At 41.0% G+C, this 12,666-nt stretch overlaps 1 protein-coding gene and 1 pseudogene across 1 annotated transcript in view; one reads left to right on the forward strand and one right to left on the reverse strand.

Moving 5' to 3' along the window:
• PAIP2B (poly(A) binding protein interacting protein 2B) overlaps positions 1-6,502 on the forward strand; it is a 23,248-nt gene extending 16,746 nt beyond the window's left edge. Inside the window, exons 3-5 of the mRNA XM_005867779.2 lie at positions 1,872-2,020; positions 4,427-4,603; positions 5,792-6,502. Coding sequence (XP_005867841.1) covers positions 1,883-2,020; positions 4,427-4,603; positions 5,792-5,848 — 372 coding nt within the window. The 5' untranslated portion in view covers positions 1,872-1,882 and the 3' untranslated portion in view covers positions 5,849-6,502. The remainder of the gene's footprint in view (positions 1-1,871; positions 2,021-4,426; positions 4,604-5,791) is intronic.
• Positions 1,002-1,824, reverse strand: LOC106726343 (annotated as a pseudogene).
• Positions 6,503-12,666: the final 6,164 nt, after the last annotated feature.

Genomic DNA, 12,666 nt, shown 5'->3' on the forward strand with positions numbered 1-12,666 from the left:
AAAATCAATAAAATATATTTAAAAAAAAAAAAGAAAGAAAACAAATGTAACTTCTAATATAGCAGTTCTATTCCTAGGAGTTATCTTAAGGAAGTCATTTTTTTTAAATGAGCCCAAGAAGTTAATCAAACTTTTATAATACAGAAACATTAAAACACCCCAAAAGACAATATGGCTGTGTTATCATAGGAATGAGAAAAAGCAAATGGTACATCATGTGTGTGTGTGTTTGTGTATCTGAATACACTCAGGGGAAGTCAGGGAGGTTATATGCACCACACTGTTAATGATTCTTTACCCTGGTTGGTTGAACAGCTGGTGACCTTAATTTTCTCTTTTTTTGCTTATCAATATAATAAACATGTATTGTTTTTTGAAATAAGTTCTAAATAAAACCAATTTTGAGAATCAGAATAAGAGACAGTTGCTTACCATGTTCATTAAGAATGCATTTCCGCCAAACCGGTTTGGCTCAGTGGCTAGAGCGTCGGCCTGCGGACTCAAGGGTCCCAGGTTCGATTCCGGTCAAGGGCATGTACCTTGGTTGCAGGCACATCCCCACTGGGGGGCGTGCAGGAGGCAGCTGATCGATCTCTCTCATCGATGTTTCTAACTCTCTATCCCTCTCCCTTGATCGTGATTAGGTTCTAGAACAGCCGTGGGCAAACTACGGCCCGCGGGCCAGATCCAGCCCGTTTGAAATGAATAAAACTAAAAAAAAAAAAAAGACCGTACCCTTTTATGTAATGATGTTTACTTTGAATTTATATTAGTTCACACAAACACTCCATCCATGCTTTTGTTCCGGCCCTCCGGTCCAGTTTAAGAACCCATTGTGGCCCTCGAGTCAAAAAGTTTGCCCACCCCTGTTCTAGAACCTACAGAATTTGCCTTGAAAAGATTCATCCTCCCTCTCACTTGCTAGAAAGGCTAACTAACTGTAGACATGGTTGTTGTTGGTTTTTCCCCTTTATTTATTTATTTAATTTTTTTTACAAGAGAACAAATCCATTTTATTTATTTATTTTTCAATAAGTGTAAATCCTTGGGGGGTACAGAATTACACAGATTCTATGTCCAGTGGCCTTAGCAGAAAGGTTGCTTTGGAATTTAGCGTGACCCATGCCACTGTTTCCATGAGCACGAGTTACCTTTACCCAGATTACTCTGGTTTTACTCCATTTGCTACCAGGAGTCACAGTGGTGTTCTTGCTTTGTACACATAACCACATCTCTTGCCTAAATAGAATTCAGTTTCATCTCAAGTATAAACACCTTCAATTTTTTGAAAAAAAATTTTTTTATTATTGGTTTCAGAGAGAGAAAAGGAGAAGGAGAGGGAGATAGAAACATTAGTGATGAGAGAGAATCATTGATGCCCCCTGCATGCTCCCCACTAGGGACCAAGCCCACAACCCGGGCATGTACCCTGATTGGGAATCAAACTATGATCTCCTGGTTCATAGGTTGATACTCAACCACTGAGCCACGCAGGCTCAGACTAAACACCTTCAATTTTAAGAAGAGCTGTGTGCTCCCTCTGATTCTGGAAACCCCACTTATAGTCAGCAAAAATGGCCTTCCAGAGATATTTATTGTTACAGAAGTCCTGTTCTTAGCAGACTCTGTAGACTCCAAGATGGCAGGAAGAAGGCATATTTTTCTTTTAACTCTTAACGAATTGTACATCTGTATAGTTGATAATTATAAGATATTATTAGTTTTGTAACATACAGATTAGCAGTTTGTGTTCATCTGTAGTTAATAACTTGGACTGAGAACTTCAGAAGCTTCTGGGAGAATCTGGATATTACAGGTTTTCATTTCCTTGATTCTTGTAACATTTTACCTTTTCTTTTGTTTCTGTTTAGGTTCTATCATAATGAATGGATCCAGTGTGGCAAATACATCACCCAATGTAAAATCCAAAGAGGACCAGGTGTTAAATGGGCACGATGAGAAAGAAAACCCATTTGCAGAGTACATGTGGATGGAGAATGAAGAGGATTTTAACAGACAGGTAAAGAAAGAAGAGGAAGGACAATGATGTGTGTGACTCAGCAGCTATAATACTTTATTGTAGTTCTGTTACAAAAGAAATGGGTTCCTCGGCTTTAGAATAACTTAAAAATACGTGGAGGCCTAGTCTGAGCTGACCAGGAAACACCTTCAACTGGTAAAAGACCAGGTAGTACTTTGGAGGAAGAGCATGATATTTTTCTACCACATTAATTAGAAGATGATCTAGTGCCATGGTGATCTGGTATAGACTTCTGAGAAACAGCAGATTTGTGCAGACAGGCCAGCCTGGCATGCCCCAGTCAAGAACCCAGGGACTGGCAGAATGTGAGCCTGAGATCGGTATGTGTGTAGTAGGGTGGGGGAAGGCTAGACGCTTCAACAAAGATTCAGCAGTGTCTTCTATCTCTGTAACGTTAATATCCCAAGGTAAGCCATTCTAGGTAGACAGGTGGGACCACATAGTTCCTTCCATGGTGTTGCTTTGCCACCTCCAGGGCACTTATCAGCTACTAGTAAGTAACTGAAGGAAAACGGAAAGTCTAGCCACTGGGAAAGGGAGAGAGTCAAAAGCCAAGGCAAGGGATCTCCTTTTCACAAAGTGATGCGAAGTGCTCCCATCCCTTGTGGGGACATTACTTGATAGTTACGTGGCCATGTCTAGCACAGGAGATGGGAAATACGGTATTAACTGAGCAGCCTGTTGCTGAGAGAAGAAGAAAACAAGCTTTGGGGATACTGTCAGCAGTCTCCACTCCCACGTGGCTCACGGTGTCATGATTTGTGTGAGTAGCACATATATCATGCTTCGGTCACACCCCTGTGCCCAGGTAACCGTTTTTGAGGGTTGTGCCTGTGTATAAGGATAAATTTAATAAGGGGAACACTTTTGGGGGGAGTCAGGGCAGATCTTGAACAATTAGGTTAAATCTTGTGGCTTAGAAATATTTTGTAGTTATTGCTAAGTACTTCATAACTTTCTAATTTACTTGAATTTTTAAAAAAATGTTGCTAACTATAATGTTGAAATACTGTTTTTGAGTCTTGCTATCAGTGACTTTTCCTTTGAATTCATGAGGTGTTAACTGTATTGGCTAGTTTGGGTGATGATTTTTGTTTGACTCCTCCCTCGCAGTGGCATGAGTGAGCTGTGAATCTGTTACCAGGCCAGCTGCAGGAGAAGAGATGGCCAAATGTGAGGCAGGAGGCCTGTTAAAATCACACAGTGTGCAGATTGAACTCTTTCATAAGAGTTAATAGTCAATGACTGTAAACAGGTATAAAATATCTTAGATACATTTTGCTTTAGTTTAGGGCAATCTTTAAGAAATACGGACTTGCTTCAATATTCATAGTATTTTTCTTTTTATCTTCATCTGAGGACATGCTTTCATTGGTTTTGAGAGAGAGAAGGGAGAGAGAGAGAGAGAAACATTGATCAGCTGCCTCCTGCACATACCCTGACCGGGGATCAAACCCACAACTTGGGTATGTGCTTGGACCAGGAATCGAACCTGCAGCCTTTTGATATATGGGATGATACTCCAACCCATTGAGCACACCGGCCAGGGCTCATATTGTTTCTTGTTTTGAAAGAATATTACATTGATGAAATCATTTTCTATTGGTATGTCAAAAAGTGTTCTTTGTATTTTTCTAAGGTTCTGAAAGTATTTTTCACCCTTAAGGGCCTCATTACCAGAAAAGTGGGCCAGAAGCTGAGAGTTGGTTTTGACTTACTGTCTGCTGTCCAGGTAGTGGTCTAGTTACATAGTTCCTATACCTTTTTCATAGTTGTAAAATGGGAAATTTAGGAAAAGTTGCTTCTTAATAAGATTGAGAAAAGAATTTTAAGCTTTAAAAATGATTTTCGGGCCTTAGCTGGATTACTCAGTGGATAGAGCATCAGCCTGCAGACTGAAGGGTCCCAGGTTTGATTCTGGTCAAGGGCACATACCCGGTTTGCAGGCTCAATTCCCAGTGGGGGGCATGCAGGAGGCAGCCAATCAATGATTCTTTGTCATCGTTGATGTTTTTATCTCTCCTTCCCTCTCCCTTCCTCTCTGAAGTCAATAAAAAAATATTTTTATAAAAAAAAAAAGACTTTTGGTAAGTGCCATGTGAATGGAAAATATCTGTGTCACATATTAGAGGTTTTAGATGATCTGTGAAGAATTTCTGCTATTTTGAATAACTATTTCTTTAGTCTTATTGTTAATGGAACTTAACAATTGAAAAATTTATATTCTGTCCAGCCAGTCATTAGAAGCATCTTAATTCTTAGTAGATCTCATGCAAGATCATTCTTAATCTTGGAGTAAACCTCTAACACAAAGAGGTAGATTAAACCTGGAAGGGACGAGTGCCTCTGGGAGGGTGAGTCTGAGCTTGCACCTTTGCCTGTCAGGTGGAGGAGGAGCTGCTGGAGCAGGACTTCTTGGACCGGTGCTTCCAGGAGATGCTGGACGAGGAAGACCAAGACTGGTTTATTCCATCGAGAGACCTGCCTCAGGCCATGGGACAGTTGCAACAACAGTTAAATGGACTATCTGTCAGCAATGGTCATGATTCTGAAGATATTTTGGTAAGAGCCATAAGTAGTTCCACATGTGACATAGTGAGAATATGGGATTTGTAGTCACAGTCTTACTTTCTGGCACTATTACCTTGGGCAAATCCCTGGAGCCCTCTAAGCCGCTATTCTTCACTTACCATGTGGGCATTAATAATTGGGTACATTGAAGATGCATTCACCTAATAAAGCATTGTGAAAACATCAATGTTACAGCATCACCAACTTTCATTTTTCCCAATGGGCTTTTCAAAATAGAATTGGGATTAAGGATAAAAATTTGAACATAGAAAAGGTGTTGTTGGTTTTTGTGTTTTTTTTTAAGATATCTTTATTGATCTCAGAGGGGAAGGGAGAGGGAAAGAGAGAAACATCAATGATGAGAGAGAATTATTGATAGGCTGCCTCCTGCACATCCCCTACTGGGGATCGAGCCCACAATCCAGGCATGCGCTCTTGACTGGAATTGAACCCGGGACCCTTCAGTCCGCAGGCTGTTGCTCTTTCCACTGAGCCAAACCAGCTAGGGCAAGATTTGGTTTTAAATTATAATTTGCTGCTGTTCTTTTCTTTTACTGTCCCTCAAATCTGCATTTGTAATTTTGAATGATGCTGTTATAAAAACTGTTCATTTTGGAAGGAACATATTCATCAGAGGCCATTTTCCACTTAAAATTAGAAGACTGGGTAAATAATTCCCTGCCTTCCATGTTTACCTACGGAATTCTGAGTGATTTAGTTCTCACACAACTCATGGTCTGAATGATTGTGCCCATAGTTTGCTAAGATTTGGGTATTCACAAGAGAGCAGAGAACCAAAGAGTACAGCAAGATGAAAAAAGATATATGTGCATAGGGATTGTGGTAATCAAACTGGTTTGATGGAGTTCGCTGATGTTCATCAGATTAGGGTGCTCAATGAGTTGAATTATTTTTGGAGTCAAACTGATAAGCCCCTAATGAAAGCATCATAAAGGGAGCAGAAATCTGAAGCAGGAAGGAGACAGTGCGGTTGGTCAGGGCTTAGTATGTCAGGGGCCATTGAGACCAGCCCAGCAGTAATGGGCTGAGTTGCAGGAATTCTGTTTTTTTCTCTCTTGAGGCTGAGGGGAAGGTGCTGGTAATAATGGAAACAGGGAGAAAATAAGTTTTAAAGTACAGTTTGCCGTGGGATTTATTATCTCTTGGTTCTTATTTCAGAGCAAAAGTAACCTGAACCCGGATGCCAAGGAATTTATTCCAGGAGTGAAGTACTGAGCTGACAGAAACTTTGAGGAGGACTTGTATGTCCCCACATCTGGGGACAGTGCCGCACAAAAAGGCAGAGCTGAAGGGGGGGTGGGGTGGGCTAGGGATGCACAGTGGGGGAGGGGAATAGTAGTTTAACTTAACACTGTGACTGGAGTAGCTAAACGTGCTCAGTCTTACTCTACAAGCCTCTGAGTATTTCTCTTTTGTTCTACTGACTTTCCTTTTGAGCAGTTTATTATTATTATTATCATTATTAGGTTTTGCCTTTTTGAGTTAAGGAAATTATTGCAATTCTTCACCTTCATCAGGAATGTTCTGCAATGTGTGTTTAAACAGAATAAGCTGACCAAGAAAATCTGGGTGTTTACACGAATGCCCTCTCACCCTGCTGTATGCTTGCAAGGGCAGTGAGCACCTAGAAAACTACTGAGTCTGTTAAGCTGGATGGGAAGAGGGATGAGTGGAAGAAGCAGGTGTTTTAAACCAGCCTTTGCAACTATGCGACCCCTGAGGGCTTTCTGCAATGAACTGGGATTACCAATTGCCTGCTGAGCCCATGTCTTCCTGCCTTGAACCTCCATTCAAGAAAACACGGACTTAAAATATTGGTTTACAGTAACTCTTTTGATGTTGATGAAAGTTGTAAATTCAAGGGGAAAACTGTGATGGTTATTGCCATTTGAGTCATACAGTTACGGTTGGCCTACTCTTAAGCCTCTGTTTACAGCTACCATCAAACTCATCATTTACAAGGTACAGGAGCACTTGGGTAGATTTGCCTTTTTGTCTTTCATGGTATCTAGTCCCATATTCCTTTCTACCCCCACCCTACTCTGATTTTAAGAAAAGATATTATTACCAAAGGTGTGTGAAAGGCATGCTATGCTGGCCATCAGCTTCAGCCTGGAGAAGCCATCCTTGAATCCTGTTAGTGTGTCTTAAGTTTATTTTGACAGTTGTTTTTCCCAGCCCATGAAGACTCAGTCCTTTTGGTATATTACTTTCCTTGGAAAGGTTTATGCACTTTTATAAGTAAATATATTTTTTAGGACACTAACAAGAAGCTCAGTTCACAATTTTGATGCTTCTCCCACTTTACAGAATTATGCAAAAGAACTAAAAAAAAAAAAGCCTAATAGAGTGAGTCCTACTTGACCCAGGTGACTGTGTGACCCACTGGGATAGTTTCAGCAGTTATAAAATTTTGCTGTTCCTAAGTTTTGTAGGTTGGGCCTCTGGGCACATTCCTTTCGTCTTTCCTGCCTATAAGTCACAGGGGTTTTTTGCTGATACTCATAGGGAACTAAACTGGGTACCAGGTGCTGCCTTTGTGTGACAGAGATGTAGGTGGCGGTCAGTTCTAAAAGAGAGTGCGTCAATTCCTGGCCATTCTCCCAGGATGAGGACTTCCAGGGCCTGGAGGACGGTGGCTTCTGTGTGACTGTTCCTGTGTTGTGGATAGACATACAGTGGGGCCTTGACTTACGAGTTTAATTCGTTCCGAGACCGAGCTCGTTAACTCAAATTACTCTATCAACTCAATGCAAAAAATCGGCCGAGAGACAGCTGGTATCTCAAAAAACTCGTTAGTCGGGACACTCGTAAGTCAAGGCCCCACTGTATCAGGAAAAGATCTTGTAACTTGAAATAAAGTCTGTGCAAAATCAGTATGTGGATGTGGGAGAGAGGTTGGAAGGAAAGAACTAGGATCTGGAAAGCTTAAGAACTTCTCCTTTTTCTTATGAGTTCCTTGTTGATGTTATGAACAGCCACAGTCTAAGGTCAGATTTAAAATACAAACCCACAGCGTTTTTTTATATGAGTCTATTGGACGGCATTATTTGAACTGGCCTTCCTTGTTAGGTCACATATCATAGGGAGCTTGTATTGCCAGACATGCACATTCATTCCCAAAGCCTTTACCTCAAAAGAATGGAACTCTCACTTGGTTTCTAGGGAGGTGTATGGACAAAGGAATTTCTTTATTACAGCTTCAGCTTCCAACTGGGGTTGTTGCCTATAACAAGGAGCCGTGGAAGTGCAGAATTAGAAGTCTCTCTCTTTTCTGGGGCTGCTTTTCTTTCATCTCCAGTAGCTTGTCCAAGCTCAGAATTATAAAGGCTGTTGGAAATGTTGTGTGATAGACATATCAGGAAAAGATCTTGTAACCTGAAATAAAGTCTGCAAATTAAGTATGTGGATGTGGGAGAGAGGTTGGTAGGAAAGGTTGTGATTGCAGAAAGAGACATTTTCTAGATCTGGGTATTGCTGTCACAGAGTACAATGGGTTCTTGTGTGCTCCAGTCAGGAAAGTGCTACCGGGATCCAGATCTAGCCATTTCTTCATCCTGAAGGCTAGCTCTTCTGACACCAGGACAGGCTATAGTGCTAGGTACAGTCCAAAGGGCTTGTCTTTCCGTCTGGGGCTCCACTTTGGATGTCAGTCTTCAGTGTATTGTCACAAGGCATATTTAGGCAGGACTACGAAATGTTCCTGCCAAGTGAGCAGTGAACCTGAGGGCTGGATTTTCCAGAGTGTGCTGACTCCAGGATCAGAAAGCAGCTCGCAATACAACCCCTTTTTAAATGTTTAGGCTGATGCTTCCAGTGGCTCCTCTTATAGCTCAACTCTTCATCTGTTTTGTTGTGAGGTGGGAGCACAGCTGTTACCCAGATCACAGGCTCAGCTATAGTTAGTGTTTGCCAGTTTCTTAGCAAAAAAGGCATTTGGGTCTCATTGGACCTTGACCGGGAAAGGCTGGGAGCCTCTGTCTCATAGGAGAGGGTCTGGGTGCCAGCCAGGCTGGACACCGTTACCCTTTAATGGTGGGCTGTTATTTATAAGTGATCACTTTGATGTTGAATTTCAGTCATTATTCTGTTGAAACTTTTTTTTATTGGCAACTGGAAGTTTGAGAATTTTTATAGAAACAGAACATACATTTTTACCGGTTGCCAATTCTGGTTGGTCTCAGTGTTAGTTTATTAGTGATTACTTTCTGATTTTTGTGGTTATTGAATTCTAAAACTCCAAGATGAAAATTATTTTATTTCTTGCTCTTCAAGGAGAAAAACATAAAAATAAAGGAAATGCCTTTTCAGTTTCTCCAGGCCATAGATCTACAGCAGAAAACTTGATGGGCACAGCCTAGGCCTAAGCACCTGCAACTTTGGGTCTTTGGGCCAGTTTCTGCTTACAGCAGATGATTTTTGGGGGGTTATATTAGGTCGAATAAAACAAAATCATAAAAGGCTGAACCTTTGTAGCACCTCGGTTTCCAAAGTTAAAATAGCTGGGATCTTTTAAATTCAGGTTCTAATGCTAACTCTATGGCTTAAAAATGTTTTTAGTGAAATACTAAACATTTTTCAAATTGTGTATTGTTACAATGTCAAAGTTTTGTCTTGATTTCGGAGAGGCTTAGAAGTAAGGAGGTCAGTTGGATACTCTGGCAATGATATGTCAGAGAGGAAAGTCGTTTGAAGTAGCCAAAGGAAATAGCTTGACTGAATCTTCTTATGTTAGTGCTGTTGCAAACACTGTAGAAACATTAGGAGCCCAGGAATCTACCTGCTTGATTGGAAGGGGCAAGTGGTCTTCGATAAGGGTACCAGCAAATTAATGTTCCTTGGTTTAGGTGATGCTGAGGTATGGGAACAGGCAGAAGAGACCAGACATTTAACTAAGATTTGGAGATACCCCGCCAGCACTCTCCTTGGGGATAATGCAAACCTCATTTGTTTAGGAGGGGGGTGGGAAGAACCGGAGAGGTGACCCAGGCCTGCTGTACACTGGGAACCTTCATTTCCTCCTACCTCTGCTTGCAGTTCCCAAGTGAATCATTGCCCCCTCGTTGCCCATGGGGATCCTTAGTTCTTCTGGTCCCTCTGCCTTTGTAGTTCAGAGTACTTTCTTCAGCCACTGCTCTGCTGTCGTGTGAATTTCATTCAGACTTGGTTAGTCACAATTTTGAAAGCCCCCTCCCCCCCCTGCTTTTAATCTTCTGTTTTTATTTCTCCCATCTTGCAGCTATAATTGGTGACAAGGAACAGGGCAGTAGGAGGCTGAAGGCAACACTCAGGTTTTTTGCTTGCTACTTGACCTTCTGCCTACCCGCCTACTCTTGTCTCTCTCCCCACCACCCGCCCCTGCCCGTCAGTCTAGTTTTTATGGGAGTCCTAGGAATAGGACAGCCAAGTACACTGAATTCCACAAGGTGTCAGCCAAGAGTCACCACCCCACCCCAGGGGATAAAAAAGAAATCTGCAAAGGGACAGATGCACCATCTTTATTCTAAAAGAAAAAGCCCCCTTAGATTTTGTTATTACTAGGAGGCTCATTTTTGGGACTACTACTTACAGGTGACCTTTTATTTTATAATGAAGAAACATCCTAGGCAGTTTACCATAAAATGGTACAGTGTTTTCACTCTGAACTCAACACTAAGTGATAATCCTGCCCTTGATTGTGAACCTCAGGAATGTTTAGTGCTTGATGGGTTGTTCGGGAGGCAGGGTTGTTTAAAAAAAATTATTGAGGCATATTTTACATATAATAAATCCACCCATTTCAAGTGTTAAATTGAATGATTTTAGTAACCTTCCTGAGTGGCACAGCCATACCCGTAACTGTTTTAGAACATTTTCATCCACCCCAATAAGATCCTTCATTTATTGCACAGTAATCCCTGTTCCCAGCTCTAAGTGACACTAATTTCCATCTCTATAAACTTGCCTTTTCTGGACATCATGTCAATGGAATCATATAAAATCTGTTCTCTTGCCTCTGGCTTTTTTCACTTAGCATATTTTGTGGTTTATCCATGATGTTTAACTTGTGTTGGTAGTTTGTCCCTTTTTATTGCTATAGTATTCCATTGATAGATATACCACATTTTGTCAGCAAGGAGTCCTTGAAACTTGGATTTCAACCTCCCGTGGTCTAAAGGAACCCTTAGAACATAGGACTCTAGGGGAAGGTGCTCTTCACATCAAAGGAACTGCTTATCAGAACCAGCTTTGTTACCAGAAGCTCGAGACGTTAGGAGCCTGAACTGCTGCAGAAATTTTTATAGTTTTGCAACTTTTTTATAAGAAACTCTTTTGCTATCTACATGTCAGTACTTTTGAAGCATCTGGTAATTAATTTATTCTGAAGTAGGAGTATGTGTTTGAGTGGACAAGAAAGTGAACCATCAGTAATACTGTGTTGGAGATTTTTTTCCTCCCCAACTGGGTAGGGGAGTCCTCTGAAATTTCTAAATAGTATCATCTCCATGACAAGGTGGAACCTTTGTTCAAGATCATGCAGCCTTTGTTGGACAGATTTTGGGGAGAGGAGGACCACCATCAGAGGAGGTGCAGAGGAGAAAGTGCAGCTTGTGGAACAAGAAGCCCAGAGATCTGTGCATGCCCCCCCCTCTTGGTGTGGGTGGTGAAGTGTTGATGGTGTCCACAGGCAGCTTAGCACCTCCAGCAGGCCCAGGTCTTGACTTTGGACCTTGATCCCTGTTTCAAAGTGTTTAAAAGCTGTTTTTGTCTCTCCCCCATAAACATTACATGGTGGTTATTAATACTTCTTTGGGGGAGAAGCAGGGCTTTAAAATAAATAATTTTCATAAAAGTATCAAAAATAGGAAAACAAGTTACTTTAAAAATTTTGCTATACAAACCAAATGGCAGCTGTTGAAAATATTAATAAAATGAGAAAAAAAATGCATTTTCTGGCAATGGAACTCTTTTTCCTAAGATTGGGTCATTATATAATCACACTATACAGGTGGTGGTATATGTGTGTGTGTTTGCGAGAGATTTTTTTTGTCTCAAGATTGATCATAGTTTTAGTTGTATAATTTTCCATTCCAAATAGTGTTATAATATTAAGCATTGCCCTGTGTGAATGCCACCTTCTCCACTTCCTTTGTGTTTTCGGTCTGAACTTGTTTGTTTATAAAGCTGACACACCTCCTTCCTTTCGCCAATTGACAATTAGACTAAATTTAATTTCAAAATACTTCCTTAATATATGGTAGCAATAGTGGTAATATTATGTACAGCTCTGAACAAATTGTAACAGGAAAACCTTGGGTTTGAAGGGAAACTGGATAGCTGTTATTTTTCCTGTTTCTAGGAAAAACTGACTCTTATCTAGAAAATAAGGATTCTGTATCTGCCTTTCAAATATTGAACAAGTTTGAGAGCCTGCTAGGTCCCAAGCACTGTCCTAGGTGCCAGTGCTACTGTGGTAACAACCTATGTGCTGGCACTAAAAAAATTTAAAAAATAAATTTTAAAAAATCAGTCATGAGGTGCTCATTGCTCTGCTCTAAATCCTCATTGTCCAGTTGGAATAGCAGAGCCTAGACAGTGGTAAGAAAGATAAGGCTTCTATTTTAAACTCTTCACCAATAAAGTTTTAGATTCTAAATCTAAAATACGGCTTGATCTTGACATGTAAAAATGTTCTCCAAAGCTCACTGCTCCTTAACAGTGTTACTAGGTCAAAGAGATATAGCAAAGGCATCTCCAGTGTGTCCTTATTCTCTTTGCCAGCTCTTTACCGGATGATTATTAGACTTGCTGAGAGCTGGACCCCAGTGGGTTGGGCTACAGCTAGATACAAAGATGTCTGGCTGTCCCTTCGGAAGGGACTTGGCTTGAGTTCTCATTGCTCAAAGCTCCACCTTACTATGTTGGGCAAGACCTGTTGGAATGAGAACTGCTGCCATTCTCTTACACACTATGAAATAAGTGTCATCTGACTTGGGAAACAAATATCAAGTCCCCTTCCAGGACCTAATCAGAATTCAAAAGCTGTAGGGTAG

Source organism: Myotis brandtii, unplaced genomic scaffold (genome assembly GCF_000412655.1).
Source record: "Myotis brandtii unplaced genomic scaffold, ASM41265v1 scaffold251, whole genome shotgun sequence".
NCBI lineage: Eukaryota > Metazoa > Chordata > Mammalia > Chiroptera > Vespertilionidae > Myotis > Myotis brandtii.